The sequence below is a fragment of the Ictalurus furcatus genome, chromosome 22 (genome assembly GCF_023375685.1).
Source record: "Ictalurus furcatus strain D&B chromosome 22, Billie_1.0, whole genome shotgun sequence".
NCBI lineage: Eukaryota > Metazoa > Chordata > Actinopteri > Siluriformes > Ictaluridae > Ictalurus > Ictalurus furcatus.
The window spans coordinates 17184301-17205753 of record NC_071276.1 but is presented as its reverse complement, the minus strand read 5'-3'; the positions used below and the strand labels follow the sequence as shown (position 1 = coordinate 17205753).

The 21453-nt window shown below is 39.1% G+C and overlaps 1 protein-coding gene across 1 annotated transcript; it reads right to left on the bottom strand.

The window, feature by feature from the left end:
- Positions 1–432: 432 nt before the first annotated feature.
- On the bottom strand, positions 433–20067 carry castor1 (cytosolic arginine sensor for mTORC1 subunit 1). Its single transcript, XM_053610342.1, has 9 exons — positions 19735–20067; positions 11808–11878; positions 8549–8742; positions 6683–6818; positions 6411–6534; positions 4476–4583; positions 3298–3380; positions 2863–2957; positions 433–945 (listed from the first exon to the last, which is right to left on the bottom strand). Exons 1-9 carry the CDS (start codon positions 19845–19847, stop codon positions 877–879), a joined length of 993 nt encoding a protein of 330 aa, XP_053466317.1. The 5' UTR covers positions 19848–20067; the 3' UTR covers positions 433–876.
- Positions 20068–21453: the final 1386 nt, after the last annotated feature.

The window sequence follows — 21453 nt, the reverse complement described above, 5'->3', positions numbered from 1 at the left end:
TGATCTCAAAATAATGTGTACTCTCAAAATGTTAACATTTTGAAAAATTTCCATGCAGATAGCAAGATTATGTCAAAGTGCTTTGAACGTTTGACTTGGTACACCCGAAATAATCATGCATTTCTTTTGAAATAATAGGTCAGGATCTTGAGACCGATCAGAATTTTGAGATAAGTCGAAATTTCGATGTCAAGAATCGCGAGGTGACAGAATTTTGGGGAATAATTCAGACTTTTTCCAAATAAAGTAGAATGTTGAGTCAAACTTTTAAGATGAACAGAATTACGTCAGAATGCTAAGTAAGAAATTCTGAGATGGCTGAGAATAGTAAATCAGAATTTTGAGATAAACAAAATTCTGAGATAAGAAGTCAGAATTTTGAGATGAGCCAGGATTTTAAGAGAACTCGTCATGTTCTGGAATAATAAGTGAAAATTTTGAAAGATTTGACCGGTTCTGCTGCTGCCAAAAACTAATGAATAAAAAAAAAATGGGTTGCCATTCAAAAAAAAAATAAAACAAACAAAAAAACAACAACCTGATAATCTGCAACCAAAAAAATGGCCCAAAATAACAGAACTTCAACGCCTCTGACTCAGAAAATCTGTGGTGCCATTCTAAGCCCTTATCATATTACGATTCATTTGGTCAATAAACTATTCTACAATGTAAAAGCTACTTTTATGTGCAATTAGCATGGCAGCTTCATGGTCTAAAAAAAAAAAAAGCACTTTGCTGCTTTGTGATTAGACCTTGAGTTTGTGCTCTTGTGAGCCAATCCTAGCTTATAGACGTCATCAAAACACTTCCAGTGGTCATTGCAACACTGTCTGTGTTAATGCTCTTCAGGCTGTAGTGTCAGCAATCAGGATTGCATCAGCATCCGGCACCTTTCCTCTGATCCTGAAGCATGTCTGTAACCCTCACTATGTCCTCTTCTGGCACCTAAAGGAGAGAAACGTTTAATAGCCGAGTGTAAAAGGATACTGAAATTCACTGCAAAGTCCTGACATGGGTTTATAACGGGTTTTTAATAGGCTTAAAGGAATATTCCAGCATTTTCTTTTTAACCTAACCTCCCTTTACAGCAAAGATTCTCAAAGTGGGATCTGTGAATCATGACCAGGGGATCCATGTTTTGCTTGTTTTTACAATGTTGGACATTACAACCTTGAAGTTATAAATTTGAAATAATTGTTTTCAAATTTTTTCAGGCGGGGGAGTGGGGAGGGGTTTGGGGGCGACATTTTTTTTGTCTCTTTTTTTGCTATGTAGAAATAATTATATAATATAATATAATAATAATACATTTTATTCATGGGCGCCTTTCAAGACACTCAAGGACACCTTACAATTAATAAAGATACATAAGCAATATATGAAGAAACAACATACAATAATATACAAAAGCTATATCAAACAGAATATTTTTAAATTTTTTCAAAAAAAAAAAATTAGTTTTAAAAAATGATTTAAAACATAGTTCCGTTATCACATGTTGTTGCTATATGGCAACATACAATTAAATTTGTCTATTTAACAGAATACTCCAAATAGATTAACTTTTTAAAAAATGATAAAATGTTAACATTTCAGATAGTATTTTAATTTTTTTTTTTTTTTTAATGTAAGTAGTTTTGCCTAAATATTGAAATATCAAATATTGGCTTTTTTTTTTTTTGGTTATGTCAAAGTTAAAGCCCATTTCTCCAGTTCCATAGGAAAATATTAGTTTTGCATTATTACCTATCAAAAAAAAAATGGAGATAAATGAATTGTTGCCATTTGGCAACATGATGCAGTAAAAGGTCAAGAATAGTTTTGATAAGTCTTTCTCTCGTAGTTTTAGAGTAAACACGTCTTCAGTTATCTGCAGTAGTCTGTGGATAGAGATTAGCACTTTAAAAGAATACTTTAAATAAATTCAGATAAATACATTTATATGTATACGTATAACACGGCTACATTGCTCGTGGTATTTCTTACTGTGCAGAAATGCGATTGCAGTCTCACTTTCTAAGTAGAATTTTACTCGTTAATTCCAAAAAATCTGCCTTACAAGTTACTATCTCAAACCTCAACCACAAGTCTTATCTCTCCTTCCATCTAATGCTATTACTCTGAAATACAGAAGAATATGCCACTTGTAGTGAACTGTCAGCATGATTAAAGATGACTGTCTGACAAATTATGCACCGCTGTGTGCGTCTGAAGTGCTGTTTGTGCAGTGAGGGTTTTTAAAAAAAAAAAAGTTTTATGCACAACTTTTTTTTTTAGTAAGGGTGGAATTACTATATTAAATAAAATAAAATAAAATAATTTTTTTTAAAAAAAAAACAGAAAAAAAAAAGTACTCAAGTGAAAATGTTAGTATAACTCGCGTTTACTGTGTGGAAAATTTATCCACTAATAATAATAATAATAATAATAATAATAATAATAATAATAATAATAATCATCATCATGATCATCCAAGATAAAATGAAACCGCAGATGTCCTGGTAAGAAACACAAATGCTAAAAAGAAGACAAAATCAACAGGAAAAATAGTTTTACATTTTAAATTTTGATGCAAACCTTTATACGGCCTCCTCCTGTTACTTATCATGTAATCCATGAAACCGAACACACTGCATTTATATATTCATATTTCTATATTAAATGTCAATATTAAGCTTGTATTATTATTATTATTATTATTATTATTATTAATATTAATTCTGTTCGGTATGCAAATTTCTTTGTCGTCTTTATTTTCTGCTATGGGTATACGGATTCTCTATAGGTGTGAGACTGAACGAATTTTTTTGAAATAAAAAAAAAATTTAAAAAAAAAAAAAAAAAAAAAAAAGGTTGACTCACCAGGGCATGGTCGAAACTGAATGTACTGATATAGTAAGCTGAGATATCACAGTCTGCTAAGGGCTGAGAAATCTGAGCTACAATCCCACACTCATCTGAAAGAGAGAAAGAAAGAGAGAAAGTGAGAGACGGCAGTTAATCATTAACCGTACACTGACACCGCTCTGTGATAAACCATGTCTCCTGTCTGTTGTACAGAAACACTAAAACGGAAATCTACGATCTAAATTAAAACATAGCCAGCGTCTGGAGCTGTGTTGTTCTGGGACAAAGTTCAACAGCACCCCTTTCCTGCCTAGCACGATTATTTGCTCGATCCTGTCAGTACATTACGCTTGTCGGTTTTTATTATGTTCCATCCCAGCGTAAATGGCCTTGTTAATGTGTGTAAAGACGTCCTGGGGGGGGGGGGGGGGGGGGGGGAATCAGTCTCACCGAAACCGAGCGGCTGGCCTCCGATCCGCACCATCCTCCAGAGCTCGCCGGACGAGCTGGTGAAGAGCAGATCTGCTGGGAATCTGCTCACACACACACACACACACACACACCATTACAGAGTTTAACTACTTTCCCAGAGGGAAGAATTGATGCTTAGGTGTTACCAATGGAGACATGTAAACAAAAGCTATGTATTATTATGTTTACTGATGGATTGGATAAACCTCCTTAACAATAGCTTTGATACGACTTTCTCTCGTGTCTGTGTCATCCCAACACCTTTACTGTTATGGTGCGAGAGTGTTCTAATTTCTAAAGCGTGTATAATCACATGCTTTACTTGTTTGCTGATGAACTGTAACAGCTGCCTATTATGGTGAGTTTACACCTATACACCACGCCCCCATCCCCAAGACAGACGACAACAGGGTAGGTTTCTATAACCCAAAAAGAACGCCGCAGTGTTCAGCTCGTTATGTTTTGAAACGTTCGAAAAATTTGCTTCGGACAGTTTTTGAATACATCTCCGCAAATAACCACAGATATGGTACTTCTTGAATTTAGAAAGGGCAGGTCGAACGATCGTTTTACACCGCCTTAATGAATTCGAATCGCGACGAGGCCACGACGATCCGTTGCCGGGAACCCAAGAGGGCTAAACTGACCGTGCGCTCAGGGAGGGATTGGTGGGAAACTCTCTCTCCGCTATCAGTCATAGAGACGCTAGACAATCACGGGAATCTGTGAGAACCGGGCGAATAGTGGTTCCCTCAGACTTTGTTACGCCACCTCCTGAGGGTGCATGAGCAGCATCTCGAAAAGATGCGATCGGCTGCAGGTATTCAGCCGAACCCTGGGCCGCCACGTGAAGAAATTCATAAGAATACATAAGCATTCTCGTCTCCGAGATGCTTTTCAGCTCACCACGGTTGTAAAAACTGATTGCAAACATTTACTGTAGCTTTCCTGTAAGCTTTACTCGCTTGAGCCGACGTCCCGCCCGCAGAATCGCCGCTCATTGGATGTTTTCTTCCACCCCGCCCTCCCCCCGCCCCCCATAGCATTCTGCGTAACCTCTGGAGAGAAGTGTGTGTTAAAACTTCAAGAACACTGTCTGAACTCCTCAAAGGAGACACAGGAGTGCAGTACGACGTGTGCGGCGATGTGCGCCTTACTGTCGCTGTGCTTCTGTACCCATCACGAGGGAGACGTAGCCATCGATCAGAGAGAAGGAGAAGAACTTGCACTCCAGATCAGCAGTGACATTCGCATCTTCTTTAGGACTGCACACACGATACGAGAAAAGAAACAAAACAAAAACCAAACATTAACACACGAAAACGCACCGTATTTCCTATCGCTCCGGCAAACCGTATTACTCGGGTGGCTACGCGAAAACAGACGTTCGGTGTCGAGCTCAAAATATTCGCAATGCAATTAGCAGTGATACTAAAATGTACTTTGGCTAAAAGAAAATTCAAACTAGGAAAATAAATAAATAAATAAATAAATAAATCACAGGATAGTATAATAAACTATGATAATTCATGCTACTTATATTAGTATTGCACAAAAAGTGGGAGTTTTGTTCCCTTGTTTATCTCGGTTCCCACAAGAAAGGAAGCCACAGTGTCAAAATATGAACGAAGACGCATCAACCTCCCACACGGCCTCAATAACGTGCGAGAGGGAGTAATAAATGGAAGCATGGTGTGATGAGTCAAACATTAAAGATTTTTGCTCGCTTTGGTGCACTGAAAAACATACACACGCATCTCAAAAGTTAGAATATCGTGGAAAAGCTCATTTTTTCCCCGTAATTTAATACAAAAAGTGGAACTTTCCTATATTTTAGATTCATTACATAACGTGAAATATTCCCAGCCTGTTTTTGTTTAAATCTCGATGACTACGGTTTACGGCTCACGGCAATCAAAAATCTTAAAATATTCGAATAAAGGATTTAGAATACTGAAAAGTATGTTCATTTATGCACTCAATGGTGGAGTGTATAAATGAGTGCATAAATCTCTGCACTGGATTCCAGGGTGGAGGAGGGGGGCGCACGGTGGCTTAGTGGTTAGCACGTTCGCCTCACACCTCCAGGGTCGGGGGTTCGGTTTCCTCCGGGTAGTCCGGTTTCCTCCCCCAGTCCAAAGACATGCATGGTAGGCTGATTGACGTGTCTAAAGCGTCCGTAGTGTACGAATGGGTGTGTGGGACCAAATCCATATTAATGCTGATGGGCTTGGAAATGGATGTCCAACAAACTCATATAGAGAGAAAACTCCAACTGCAGCCAAAAACTGAAACATCTGATGGGTTTTCCCAGGCAGTCACCCGTTAATGATTCAGAAGTTTTACTGTATTAACAGTTGTTCCAGACAATCGTAACATTTTTAGACCTCCGGCTACTGACAAACATTCCCACAGTCGAGTGATGTAATGCGGGCAGGAGTGTGTGGGTTTCAGTATTGTCAGCTAAATGCTAGGTTTTATAAAACCACATGGATAATTCCGTGATTATCTGTCCTACTTGTTTTTAAAAAATAGCCTGCAGTGATCACATACTTTTTAGAAAAATAATTTAAATACAAAAGAGGGAGGATGTGCAGGACATGACGGCTGTTACGCAAACCGCTCCTCCATCGGTTATCATCTGATAAGAGGTGTGAACGAATTTCCTCACTCGTAGACGTTCGAAACGCTTAGTGCTTGGTGTAATGAATAAATCTGATAAATGTAGATTAGACTAGTAGTGGGTTTTATAGTTAAAATAAAAACAAAACAAAAAAAAAAACTTAAAAAAACAAAAAACCCCACAGTTTTGGTATATATTGTAAAGTTGAAAAAAACAAAACAACCTAAACATCTGTATACATGAATTCGGAGTGATTTCTTCTTCCTACCGAGCGAACATTCATATAGATACGTTTGCACAAATCTTATTAATCAGCCTGCTTACGTGAGCTAACCTGACAGGAATTTGGGTTATAAATTTGACGTCACAGTCATTCGTGCTCATATATCGACGCGAACCCATCAGACGTGCGTTCACTCGGAGCTGCTGTCATTTCCGTACACGGACTGAAACTTCAAAAGCAGCACACCTGTTGGAGTAGAAGAGGACGTCGATGAGCGTGGTGGCGATGCCTGGCAGCGTGTCAGGATCCAAACTCATCACACAGAACTGGTTCCTTGGGATCAATACTGGGTGTAATGTAGAACGAGGGGCTGAAAGCAAGTGCGCGTGCACGCACGCACACACACACACACACACACACACACACACACACACACACACACACACACACAGTGCACTCAGTGCTACAGATTCGAGTCATGTGTATGAATGTAGAAGGTTGGGTTTGCTCAGTCTCACCCTCTCTGCCGTTCCCATGCAGGCCGTTGTTCACATCCTGGCTATGCACCGGCACGGACTCCCCATCCACCTCCCGAAAAATGTTAAACTCCTCAGCCAGGGTGTGGATCACCACCGACAGGTCTTTCTCTCGCACCTGAGCAACCACACACACACACACACACACATCAGTGCATATACCTTCAAATATAAAGAGTGATTGTAAAGCCGAATAATTATTGGTATTTTAGCTGACCTTTGACCTTGTCAGTTTCTCTCTCACTCACTCTCTCTCACTCTCTTTCTGCCCATTCATATCCATCTATCAAACAATCTCTCTGTTCATCCAACCAACTGTCTGTATCGTTCTATTCGTTCATCCATCTAGCTGTCTATTCATCTACCCGTCTATCCATCCATCCATACTTCCATTAATTCATCTATCTATCTACTTATCCATGTCCATCTATCCATACATTCATGCATATATCCATCCATTTGTCTGTCCATCTATTCATATATCCATTCATATCATCCATACTATAACCATCCAACCATCATATCCAACTATCTATCCATACATCCATTGATTCATCTATCCACTCATTCATCTATCAGCACCGATGCAATCTGAGGAGTGTTGGGCCGACTGATAGATGGATACAAAGATGGATGGATGGGGAGGTAGATAGATGGATGGGTAGGCAGATAAAGAGATGGATGCATAGATGGAGGGGGTGGACAGATGGATGGATGTATAGGTGGAAAGATGGGTAGACAGTTGGATGGATAGATGGCCCATCCATCCATCTATCAATCAAGCTTACCGTCTGCTGCCCATCCATCCATTTAATGATCTGCCTGGCCATCTGTCTACACATCCATCTATCCATCCATCTTACTATCTGCCTGCCTATTCATCCACCCGACCATCTTAACATCTGCTGCCCATCCATCATCCATCCGTCCGTCCGCCCATCCCACTAATTTTATGTGATAGAGAAGAACTTCTACTCAAAAGATTTATAATTTGAAGGAATACAGGTCTATAACGTACAACTGAACACACCTGTGAATAACACCTGAGCAATTATCATGCAGCAACAAGTCAGACAAGAACTGCCAAAACAACAGGAGTACTAAATGCACCGAATTATCACAGCTCGAATGCATATTTAATTTCCTTCACTGTAATTAAACAGTAACGCTGCATTCCTGTTCAACTTTAAAGTTAAAAAAAAAAAAAAAAGTCCCATAATTATAACCTGAAGCACTTTGTTAATAAATCATGTATAAAAGGTACAGCATGCTGACGCGACTATTTAACCGCTCAGGTTTTATCTGCTGCTGTCAGCACCTTCCGTTCCGCCAAGAATGGTAGGAAAACATTTATATTTACGTGACAGCTTCGTCACTAATTCCAAACATTTCCGATGACTACCTGAATCGTTCCGCAGGTTGGTGATCAGCACATTTTCAGGTGTTTTTAAAAAGGTGTTAATAAAAATATTAAGAAATCGATTAAGATGGATGTTTTTAAACGCAGCAAGTGGTCTTGCTAGTAATAAAAAATAAATAAATAAATAAATAAATAATAATAATAAAAAAAAAACAATCTTAATGTACGCTGTATAAATAAATCACAGAAATAAAGATGTCAAATCTAAATCAAATCATGAGGAGCCTGGAAATTCCCAGCCCTCGTTCAGAGCCTGGAGGCAAGATGGAGGAGTTGGAGGCACACTAATGACATCAAGATGGGATTGACTGAAACAACAATTATTCAGGGACTCGGGGACACATCACTGAAATGACATCCGATGAAGAACGTCCATTGGAGGACACTTCTCATTGTAATAATGTTGGGATTCCAATCCACTTCCATACCAGGATGAAGTCCGTCTGATAGGTGGAGAGCATGAAGACGGACACGTGCTGCTCGGCCAGCGGGGCGATGACGGACTTGGCGATCTTGGTGACACCGACGGCCTGAGAGCTGCTGGAAGCGTTGCCATTGGAGACGACATTGAGGGGCAGCCAGGTGGAGCCTTCCACTTGCAGGTGCTCAGAGGGGGGAAGATCTGGAGGAAACAAGGGCAAGGGAGGTGAGGTACGAACGTACAGTTGAAGAAATCAAACAAAAGCAATTGAAATAGTTCAACACAACGAATGCTTCAAGTGCGTGCAGAAGTTACATTTTCAGTTGAATTTGTGGAAACCACTTGAAGCATTGGTTGTGTTGAACTATTTCAATTGCTTTTGTTTGATTCGTTCATTGCAAACAGCTGAAAGTCTGTACATTTGGACAATAAACCTGATTTGCAGTGGTCATTTTGATTGCAACTGTACGTGGGGTATGTGAGCGCTAACATGCAAGTGCAACAAAAAGACGCTGACGCTTTGAAGAAATTTCGAGGGAAGAAAAAAAAAAACAAAAACAAGTGCTGGTAGTCATCATAGAGCGGATCTAATCAGAAGGCAATCAGAGCAACAAGGTTCTCTCAAAGTTCAGATGGTGAAATCTCTCATAGCAAGCTTGTGATCAACCAGAGTAGGTGGCTATTTATAAAAATCAACCAGAGGAAGTCGAAGCAAACGGCTTATAGTGAAAACCGTCACTTCTCACTGGCAAAAAAAAAAAAAAACTGCTGGTGTGCCTTTGAACCAATAACATGGGGAGAGACGCCACCGTCTGGATGTGTCATTGTGTACAGAGGAAAACATACGCATTCATCATCCATACCTCTTTCAAAAACTGTCACGAAGGCCATTTTGACGATTGCCGATAAATATCTTGACACGGACCTGCTTCTACAAAACGAAACAAAAAAACGAAACGCCAGCGCCTAGAGTGCATGTTTTCCGTCGTTGAGAAATTCGTATTCGATGAATATGCAAGTTAGAAGTAGGAATGTAGTATGATTCAATTTACGGAGGTGATTTGAAATAAACAGATGAATCAATTTGACCGGCGGTGAAATGAGGGCCTATTAGCCTAGAGTCAAACTTTACAACAAGCTCTCGTTCCATCTTTCCGGCTGAGCGTTGAATCGTATCGGCCCTCGGGTGTGACTTTTTGAACTAAACAGATTCTTCTGAACTTCGCCTGAAAACTGAATTTCTGAACTCATCGAATGAGTCATTCCAGTCACTCCAGCTGGAACTATTTGTCTTTACTAACGGCCCAAGCTCAAAAACAAGCTAGTTAATGTTTGTACATCATTTTATCTAAAACAAGCACTAGTAAGTGACTAACCTTAGGCCAATGCTGCGTTCAATTTCATATGCATGGCCAACTGCTGTGGTATTAACCCCTTTAAAACTTGTAACGTTTTCATAGCTCTGACTTCACACAGCGTTAATGTTTTTTCAACACGACGGAGATCATAAAAATGAAGTGTAACCGTTGAGTCTCTTAGTTTTTTAGTAATCTACCACCATATCTGAGGTAAATATTGATATTACCTATACTTTTGTGGTGTTTCCACTGTTATTCCGCCTTTACATTGCTTGTATAAGACATAAGTTACATGCTAACTGGTAAACCTTCAGCCTCAGTGCTGAGCATACAGTGTCTCACCTTACCATGTCTGGAGCACCAATTTAGTTTAAGTGTATGCACCATACTGGGGTTCTCAAACCTTAATTAATTAATTAATTAATTAGTTTATTTATTTAACAGCCAATGACCCGTTTAACTGTAAAATAAATTCCACAGATTCCACCGATTTATTTTACCAACACAATGCAGCTATTAAAATATTAGGCTCATTATTAAAACGACCTGCTCTCCAATTTAAGAAACACTGCCATAATTATTATATCGCATAAACCAGGAAGTCAAGGTCACTAGCAAGCAAGCTAACACTAGGCTAACTATTAGAATGTGTAAAACCAAGTACTGGCAAGCTAGTTAATGCTAGGATGAGTATTTAATTGCATGAAACCAAGGCTGAATATTATACCGTGTAAAACCAAGCATTAGCAAGCGGGCTAACACTAGGCTAACTATTATATTGGGTAAAAAAAAAAACACGTACTAACAAACTAGCTAACACGAGGATAACTATAATATAGGGTTAAAAAAAAAAAAAAACAAGTACTAGCAAACTAGCTAACTCTAGGCTAACTATTATATTGGGTGAAAAAAAACAAGTACTAGCAAACTAGCTAACACAAGGATAACTATAATATTGGGTTAAAAAAACAAGTACTAGCAAACTAGCTAACACAAGGATAACTATAATACTGGGTTAAAAAAAACAAGTACTAGCAAACTAGCTAACACAAGGATAACTATAATACTGGGTTAAAAAAAAACAAGTACTAGCAAACTAGCTAACACAAGGATAACTATAATACTGGGTTAAAAAAAAAAACAAGTACTAGCAAACTAGCTAACACAAGGATAACTATAATATTGGGTTTTAAAAAAACAAGTACTAGCAAACTAGCTAACACAAGGATAACTATAATATTGGGTTAAAAAAACAAGTACTAGCAATCTAGCTAACACTAGACTAACTATTAAATTATGTAAAACCAAGCTAGTGCTAGGCTAACTATTATATTATGTAAATCCAAGCACAAGCAAGCGAGTTAACACTAGGCTTACTATTATACACTCGATGTCCACTTTATTAGGAACCTGCACATTCATGCAGTTATACAATCAGCCAATCACGTGGCAGCAGCACGATGCAAAAAAATCACGCAGATACAAGTCCAGAGCTTCGGTTAATGTTCACATCAAACATCAGAATCTCTGTAACTTTGTAACGTGGCGTGATTGCTGGTGCCAGATGGGCTGCTTTGGTTATTTCAGCAACTGCTGATCTCCTGGGATTTTCACACACACACACACACACACACACACACACAACAGTAACTAGCGTGTACACAGAATGGTGCGAAAAACAAAAAACACTGAGTGAGCGACAGTTCTGCGGGTGGAGACGCCTTGTTGATAAGAGAGATCAGAAGAAAACGGCCAGATTGGTTCGAGCTGCCAGGAAGTCTATAGTAACTCATATAATCACTCTTTACAACCACAGATTATATAAAGTATAATTTATTTGTAACATATTTAGCTACAACCAGTAAATAAAAAGCTATATTTTTATCTAAATCTGTGCACGTGTGTTACCTTTAAATCCTTCCTCATCGAGGACGACGGTGTAATTTTCTGGCGTTTCTGTCAGACTGAAGAATTTGCATCTAAAAAGGAGAAAGAGTGAGATAGCAAGAGAGGACAGAAGAAGGGAGAGAGAGAGATAGAGAGAGAGAGATTAGAAGAGTCAGATCGGACATGGTGTAACTAAACAAAAACGATGACAGATTGCTGCTAGGAGTTTTCCCATGGTGCAACAGTTATGGCTGTGAGCTAGACACATGGGCCCAGTCGTTCAAAAAATTTAATCTGGATCAGAATAGTCCGGATTTGAAAATCCCACATTTTGCTATCCAGGATCAAGTAATCCATCTTAGTTTTGTGTCGGTTTTTCAAAGCAATATTGGATTGGATCACCCAGATCCAGATATACTGGTATATATGATATACTGATTACTGGTGCTCTAAATCGGACTACGTGTCACAATGTAAACTACTAGCTACGTAAAGAACAACGGTTGGTTGATTATCCGGAATGGGGTCACTAAGTGTTTTTATTTGAAATGCGTTTTATTTGAAACGCAAATACATAGTGGATATTTTAGACACGTTTTAAATCATAAAAAGTCTGAATGTCCGATAGTTAACGAAATAAGAACGTTCAGCGTCCTTCGTGTGTGGAGAGCAATAAGGGACGCAGTTGTACGAAAATACTTGTGACTGGTTCGTCTCTGATGATTTTTTCATTGTAATTAATATACAGTGAAAATTTTAGTTAAAATTATATATATATATATATATATATGTATTATTTTTGTTTGATATTGACAGCTGTTTGAGGGATTATTTATGAGGACAAAATGGATGGATGGATGGATGGATGGATGGATATACACTATATGATACAAACGTTGTATTATTGGACCAGTTTTATTACATTTTGTTCCCGAAATCCTCCCTGAATGCACCCTTCTGCTGGGGATCGGGATAATCCTGACATTTTTGGATGACAGGTATCCCAATCCTACTAAAAAGTTTTGAACGACACATACTGAAGGTTTGATCCAGATCCAAAGCAAGATTGGATTACGTGATCTAATCATGTGCCGTCTTTCGGAGATGAAGATGCTCCGACTGGCTGTTCTGCTGGAGAATAGGCAAGAAGCCATCTTCTGATTAATACAACATTCAGTGACAACAAGGGGACATGGGGTGCATGTGTGTGTGTGTGTGTGTGTGTGTGTGTGTGTGTGTGATTACATCATCTCAGGCACTGACCCAAATTTTTCAAGGGAAGGCAGTGAAACCGAAGAAAACATGGTCTAATTTATTCAGATCCATTGTCTCAGAACCATTTGGGTTGAACCATGTCTACACAGGGGGTGGGGGTATGGGGGGGTGGGGTGTTTACAAGCGAAATATCTAATGCTAGAAACGTAAATGTTGAACTTTTACTTGTTACTAGGAGTAGCAACGACAGGGGATTCGACTCGTCACGTTATTACATTTTAGCTGTTAGATAGATAGATAGATAGATAGACATTTTAGCTGCGTGTTACATAGCCTAAACGTTTTACATTTTATCGGTCTGGTAGTCATGCAAACAGTAAAACGCAAACATGAACTATCCCCCACGACCGAATCTGATTTTTAATTTTTTTCTTTTTGTGATGAAAATAGACTACGAAATTATTTCCGTCATATTTTGGTCATTGGACTATTAACTTTCGGCTAGATGATGGAAAACGACAACAATCTTACTCAAATAAAACTGAACAGTCAGTGGGTTTAGTGTTTTATTTTTTTTTTTCCCCCCTTCTTCAATTTTTTATAAACATAGAACAGCACGTTTGTACGACTACGAAGAACGTAGAACGTATACGCAGATCAGAGAAGACCATTTAGCATTTCGTCTAATCTAGCAGTTCGGTTCTGACATCCTCGCCTTTGTTTTTATTCGTTGTGGAAAATTATGTCAGGTTTCGTTATATATTTATTTTCACTAGACGGGGTGAATTATTATATTTAGTTATCGTCTAGTTTACATGACGCCAAAAAAAAAAGGTTGCTGAACATGTTTTGTCTTGGTTTTAATCAACGACGTTAAACAACCATGAAGCAAAAACTAAAAAAATTTACTAAACCTCATCATGTACAACACCAATATTAGCGTGTGGCAGGATGTTATGTGATGTTACGACAGGACTGATGTGTTCAATAAAAAAAATAAACATTACAATTTGTCTTCAAGAAAAAGGATTATATATGCAGCAATTTAATTATTATTATTATTATTATTATTATTATAAGGAAGCTTATTGTAAATAAATGTGTTGACTGACTACATACTGTATATTTATAAGGAAACAGTTACATAATCGTAGAATGTAATGATTAATCCTGATCAAATCCTTTCCCTATCTGAAATAAAACTTGTCCAATCTTGTTCGTAAAATGAACCGGTATAAATAATCGTTATTTCAAAATAAAAAAAAGACACAATCACATCATAACATATAAGCACATCGCTCCTCAAAAGTTCCTCTTGTGCACCATTAATCCATTCATCTTTTGCTCTCCCATGAACCGGCGCCCCGCTGAGCAGCTGAATCCTGTTTGAAGCGCGACTCAGCAGAAGCGAGTCCAACAGAACCGGTGTTCAAGCAGAAGGGGAAAGCGTACAGCTCCTCCCGCAGAGCTGACTCGCAGCAACAGCATTGTGTTAGCTACCCTCACACTTCCTGTTCACCCCCGAGAGCCCCTAACGCTGCACTTCCTGCGAGTGCTCCAAGCCCTTCGCACGATCAGAGTCGCAAGAAAACATCCTTTAACACACGAAGATGACGAGAGAGCAGAAAATAAAGTCATGGTGACATGACAGTCTCGTTGTCTTCCTCGTCACGCCATGATCCGAGCGGTTTCATTCTTCAACTCTTTGCATTTCCTCAACGCAAACCTTCTAGTAGCTCACGTCGGCAGTAATGCATACCTGTGTCATGTAAATAAAACAGAGTCGTATAATGTTTCTTGGCGTTCTGAAAAACCCTGGATCAGCTTTTCCAAACAATTTTGCGAAACACACCCAGAAGCAGTGAAGAAAGCATCGACGAGCTTCAAGCCAACCAACTACGCAACAAATATGGTGTTCCTGTGGGCAATTCCATGCAAATAGCAAACTTACGATGGAAAACAAAACCTTCCTTCTGCATACTGCCAATGTTTATAATTACTGAGCTGGAGAAACCAGTGCAAAGTACTTCAAACTGTACTTCCACCTTCAAGATGCGTCACCAGGAAATGGTTTTCTAGTCTAGTACACAGATGCATAACACCAAAAAAGTGTCATCCATTCTGCAAAAATTTCACTTGTGTAAGGCTAAAACATTCCCAAGCGTAGCGTGAAAAATGGGCCATCTTAACGCGAAAAGGTCGCACGCGTAACTACGCACACCTTTTAAAATGGCAGGTTTTCGTGGTGTAAAAAAATTGGACCTCTTCCCACCCTTGACGTTTAAAAATGAAGTGAAATACAAATCAAACATTTTAGGCAATAAATATTCAAAATAAATAAAAAGTTGCAATAAACTGGTTGTATAAGCGTGAACACTCTTTCAGAATTGGGGATGAGGCTGTGTTCGGAATGAACCGATCACATTCGATCTCACGTTCAAAAGTAATCATCATACCTCGGTCAATAATGAAATGATTCTGATTAACCCTAAAAGAAGACCATCTGTTTCTAGGATTTTCTTCACATCTTCTCGGTTTCATCCGACCGCTGAAGCCATGGTCCGCAAAGAGCTTACAAACCAAGCATGCGTGGCTTTGCACATGTTTAAAGACGACCGGGAGACGGGTATTAAAGGATTTTCAAAACGTTAGATGTGCCGTGGAACACAGTAAAGGCCATCATCAACAAATAGAGAAAATAGAGCAGCAGAGTGACATCACCAAGAACAGGACATCCCTCCAAAATTTACAAAAAAACAAGACAAAAACGTACCAGGGAGGCTGCCGAGAGACCTACGGCAAAACTGAAGGAACTGCAGGAATATCCGACAAGGACTGATTACTCTCTGCATCTCACAACATATTCCTGTATTCTTCACATGTCCGGGCTATGGGGTAGGACGGCTAGACGGAAGCCCTTTCTCACAAAAAACACAACAAACAAACATCCCAGCTCATCTAAATCACCCCAAACCATGTGGCAAAATGTGTTATGGTCCGATGAGACCAAATCCAAAAGGTATAATAATTCCATAATTCCAAAAGGTATGTTGTTTGGTACAAAAAAAAACAAGCACATCAGCAAAAGAACACCATACCAACAGTGAAGCATGGTGGTGGCGGCATCATTCAAGGTGGAGGGATTAACGAATAGCTACAAATACCAGTCGATTTTAGTGCAAAACCTCCAGGTGTCTGCTAATAACCTGAAGATGAAAGCAATTTCCCCTTCTTTGCACGACAATGATCCAAAACTTACACCCAAATCAACAAAGGATTGGCTTAACCAAAAGAAGATCGATGTTTTTCATTCATTTCAAAGAAATGTCTTGAAACGTGTCTTCTTTATTATCATATAACGCCTTAAAAAAGTCCACAGGAAATGTGATCTCATGGGTACAAACCCTCACGTCACATCCATACCACCAATCAACTGCAATATATCTTTGATATACAAGTAAATATCGTTCTTTTAAATATTTAGCTGGATGTTCTGGAGTTTCCATGAAAGGCTTCATCATATACACCAACATATAGAGACCGTTATCTATTCCCTTTGTTTGATCCGACGTCCAGAAGTTTGGACTTTCACGTCTAAAATCGCGAAACATGCTGCACTGGTCATCGATGTTGTATTTGAGCCTTAATAATGCTCTTAAACATCATCCGAGGGACAAGCAAACCCGAACACATCCACACATCCACACTGATTACAATGTGAAAGAGTCAAACAAATCCCTCAGTCCGCCCCTGAACTATACCACAAAGCCACAACCTGAATTTCTACAAACCAGTCTTTTATATAAGCATGTTTATTCTGTGCTCGTTCGATTCGCTCTGTTGACTTCAACTATTCACCTTCAAGTCTTCTCAAACTACTGAGTCATCCATCTTCAGAGCAATGCTGTGAAGATATTGTGCTGGTGTTGTGCAACAGGACGTCCCAACAGACGCCAGGACATGTTCGTACATATGATAATAAATGCAATACTGAGCATCAGTGTCATCAGACAAGAAGCACTTCTGTATTGGACATTTTTGCACGGACATTTGCGTTGCAAACATCCGCTAAGTTCTGTGAACTTATCTGAGGAACCCAAGAGGAACGGTCATCAATTTCTGCATTTCTTACTTTAACACACTAGAGTAATCTGTCATAGGTGAATACTCAGATATGGTCGTTGGATTTCTAAGCTACTCTAGCTTCTCAGGACATATTGCTAATGGTGATATTTCGTGAACAAGCTGGAGAATCTTACCCAACGTGGTGCCAGGAGGCAGCTATCTGGTCTACAAACAAAGAAATCTTACTCTACACTACAGTATCACCACTGCAACAGTCAAGTAAGCATGTTTACAACATAGCGATTGCTACATTTTTATTCTGGCCAGAGTTTCCCTTTAACCACGTGAATGTGTAATTTCTATAGTCTGTGTAGAATTGTTCCAAAACACAAAAAGTGTGCCATACCTACCACCAAAAGGTGCCATCAATTACACAAAAAAAAAAGTTCCATCTGTAAGGCTAAAACACGCCAAGCCATAATGCACAAATGTCCCGTCAACAACACACAAATGCCCCACCTGTAACGTACAAATCTCCCACCCATAAGACTAAAATGGTCCCACCGCCAACACACAAACGTCCCACTTATAAAGCGCAAATGTAAAGCGCAAATACCACATGAATGTCCCATCTTTAACGCACAACTGTCCCATATACAGTGCCCTCCAATAATACTGGGATCCTTTCTAAATTTTATCAAAGAAGGCTGTGAAAAAAAATGTCTTTATTGTTTAACCTTTTGATCTTTTGTTCCAAAAATAATCTGCTCTCATGGATATCAAACAATTGCAAACACAACAAAGGTTTATCAAAAAAGAAACATTTGATAAATGTGTGTGCAACAATTATTGGCACCCTTTTAGTCAATATTTTGCGCTACCTCCCTTTGCCAAGATAACAGCTCTGAGTCTTCTCCTATAACGCCTGATGAGGTTGGAGAATACATGGTGAGGGATCCGAGACCGTTCCTCCATACAGAACCTCTCCAGATCCTTCACATTTCGAGGTCCACACTGGTGGACTCTCCTGTTCAGTTCACCCCAAAGGTTTTCTATGGGTTTCAAGTCAGGGGACTGGGATGGCAATGGCAGGACCTTGATTTTATGGTCAGTAAACCATTTTTGTGTTGATTTTGATGTATGTTTTGGATCATTGTCCTGCTGGAAGATCCAACCACGGCCCATTTTAAGCTTTCTGGCAGAGACAGTCAGGTTTTCATTTAACATCTGTAGATATTTGATAGAGTCCATGATGCCATGTATCCTAACAAAATGTCCAGGTCCTCTAACAGCCCGAAAACATTAAAGATCCACCAGCATATTTAACCGTGGGCATGAGGTACTTTTCCATATGGCTACCTCTCTGTGAGCACCAAAACCACCTCTGGTGTTTATTACCAAAAAGCTATATTTTGGTTTCATCTGACCATAGAACCCGATCCCATTTGAAGTTCCAGTAGTGTCTGCACACTGAAGACGCTCGAGTTTGTTTTTGGATGAGAGTAGAGGTTTTTTTTTCTTGAAACCCTTCCAAACTACTTGTGATGTAGGTGACTTCGGATTGTAGTTTTGGAGACTTTCTGACCCCAAGACGCAACTAACTTCTGCGATTCTCCAGCTGTGATCCTTGGAGATTTTTTGTCCACTCGAACCGTCCTCTTCACAGTGCATTGAGACGATATAGACACACGTCCAATTCCAGGTCGATTCATAACATTTATAGTTGACTGGAACTTCTTAATTATTGCCCTGATGGTGGAAATGGGCATTTTCAATGCTTGTGTATTTTCTTATAGCCACTCCCCATTTTGTGAAGCTCAACAACCTTTTGTCGCACATCACAGCTGTATTCCTTGGTCTTACCCATTGTTATGAATCACTAAGGCAATTTCGGCTATGTGTTACCTCATATTTATACCCCTGTGAAACAGGAAGTCATGGTTGAACAATTTCCTGTGTACTTAAAAAAAACAAAAACAAGTCAAATCAAATGGGAATTTACTTCAAATATATTTTTCTCATATAAATTCGTAGGGCTGCCAATAATTGTTGCACACCTATATTTAACAAAGTTTTGTTTTCTGATAAACCTGTGTTGTGTTTGCAATTGTTTGATATCCATGAGAGCAGAGTATTTTTTATGGTTTTTCTGATCAAAAGGGTAAACAATAAAGAGAAGTTTTCACTGCCTTCTTTGCTCATATTTACCAACGGTGCCAAACACCCTACCCATAACTGTCTCGTTCATAAGGAACATATATCCCACCCATAATACACAAACATCCCACCTCTAATTCACAAATGTTCTTCCTATAAGACACACACGTCCCATCTGTAACACACAATATGTATCATCCCTAACACCAAATATCTCATCCCAACTCTATATCTGCAGGCTTTAATCATGGTTTCATATGGAAACTAACCATCAAGATTGGACACAAACATGTTCAAAGCTGTCTCTACAGATGAACAGATCCTATAGAAGTCTGGGGTTGAAGAATCTGGACCCTGGGCAATCATGAGCAAGGTTTCAAAACAAGCTGCTTTGAAGTGAACACACTCCAGTGAAGGCTGAAGGCCACAGAGAGAATCATCAGCAGTAAAGATCATGCAAAAGCACAGGAATGGAGTCATGAAGGTGAGACTCCGAGAAGAACAACCTCACCTGGTTCTGTTCCGCAGGAATATTAGTTTGATCAGTGGGTGGGTGTAATGCTGCAGCCCACTTCTGCTGATGCTCGTTACTCTCAGTCTATGATCTAGTATGTGCAAGTCCATCGCTTCTTCTCGAGAAGGAGAAAGAGAAGAAGAAGAAGAAGAAGAAAACACCACGTGTTCAAGTCCCACAACCACAAGTATCAGCCTTAAGGATGGATCTGCTCGTGTAGCTCCGCATTCCCGAAATATATACTGGCTTGTTTTTTTTGTTTTTTTTTAAACAGCCATTATTATTTGCCAAAGGAGACACGTTGAGACTCAGGAACTCCACAGCAAAAGAAGGAGGACCCAAACCACGCCCCCTGTAGTTAAATCAGTAGTCAAACTAAATCCCGCCCCCTTTCTTTTAAAGAGACAGCGTCCTTCTCCTCCTTTTCTCATGAACGGATTAGCCTACACACCTGTGTGACAACTTACCGCTGTCAAAATTGGACATTTTCTACGATTTATTTCTTAAAAGTCCATATCGTCCTCTAAACTGACATGTTTTCCTGAACTAAAACATGTTTCTCTTGTGTACGTAGTTCATATCACAAGCACAAAGTTCTAGCATTTTTAAGCTAGGTTACACCCGAAAGTGAAAAAGAAAACAATTGCATTTAAAGATTTCATTCCATTTGTAATGTAATGTAAAAGTATTTTAATATATATATATATATATATATATATATATATAGACGTTTTGAATGGGATGTTCTGGCTTTGATTATGAGGCACATCCATAATCAGACTGAGGTAAAATCACCTGAGGTAAAGGTCACACAAAGGGCGTTTGAACCTGAGCCTCAGTGTTGTCTGTACAGAGTGAATAAGCTCTCTTGTTTGTTTTGTTGATGATGGGATGGCACATCACAAAACATTTTGAGAGCAGGCGTCTGATTACGAACTAAGTTGATTCGGCGTATGTCCATTTTGCTATGGCATTTAACTATCCAACAACCTTGATCATGAGAAAAGCACACCTGGCTAGCATAGTTTGGCTAGCAACGACTGTGTTCGTTAAATTTACCCAACGTGACCTTGTAGGAAGATCGCCAAGGCGATGTTAAAAAGAAACGAAGCGAAATAACCTAAATAAAACATTTCCACATTATTTTTGTACGTATTTATGTTTTCCAAAAAGTAAAGATGTCAAAGTATGTCATTGGCAGAAACATTTGGGGCGAAAGCTCCCGTTTTGGGCTGTTTTCTGAAATTCAGAGAAAATGTATGGTTTGTAAAGAAACTTTATTGATTTTTGGTGCGTTTTATTTATTTATTTATTTATTTATTTTTTGTGCTGTGAACACAACTGGACAATATTCTGCACTCTATTCCCTACAAAACACACAGTGCATTAAGTGGTATTCTTTACCTGCTGGGATGCATAACATGGACACCTTTTATAGGGAATCATAGGATCACAGTGCTTTTAACAAGATATACTCTAGCATGCTACGGAATGCCAAAACTCCCAAAAGAATACACCGTATAGCAAATTGGGTGCTGTTTTGAACATACCATTAGGTTATTATACTGTGTACGTTAATACCAGTAAATCCAGTAATAGCAATATATATATTCCAACTCAATGCAATAAGACCAGTTGCACCAAGAAGGCGTACACTTTGTCATGAAATACTGGACGGGTGAGTGAAGTTCCTTAGAATCTCAAATTACACACTTC

What these genes read in the sequence shown, in the direction of transcription:
- castor1 (XM_053610342.1), bottom strand. Translation starts at nt 19,847, where the DNA reads ATGGACTTGCACATACTAGATCATAGACTGAGAGTAACGAGCATCAGC. An exon ending in ATCAGACGGACTTCATCCTG is followed by an intron (nt 6,819 to 8,548) that starts GTATGGAAGTGG and finishes GTGGTTGCTCAG; the next exon opens with GTGCGAGAGAAAGACCTGTC. An exon ending in AGGCCAGCCGCTCGGTTTCG is followed by an intron (nt 2,958 to 3,297) that starts GTGAGACTGATT and finishes TCTCTCTTTCAG; the next exon opens with ATGAGTGTGGGATTGTAGCT.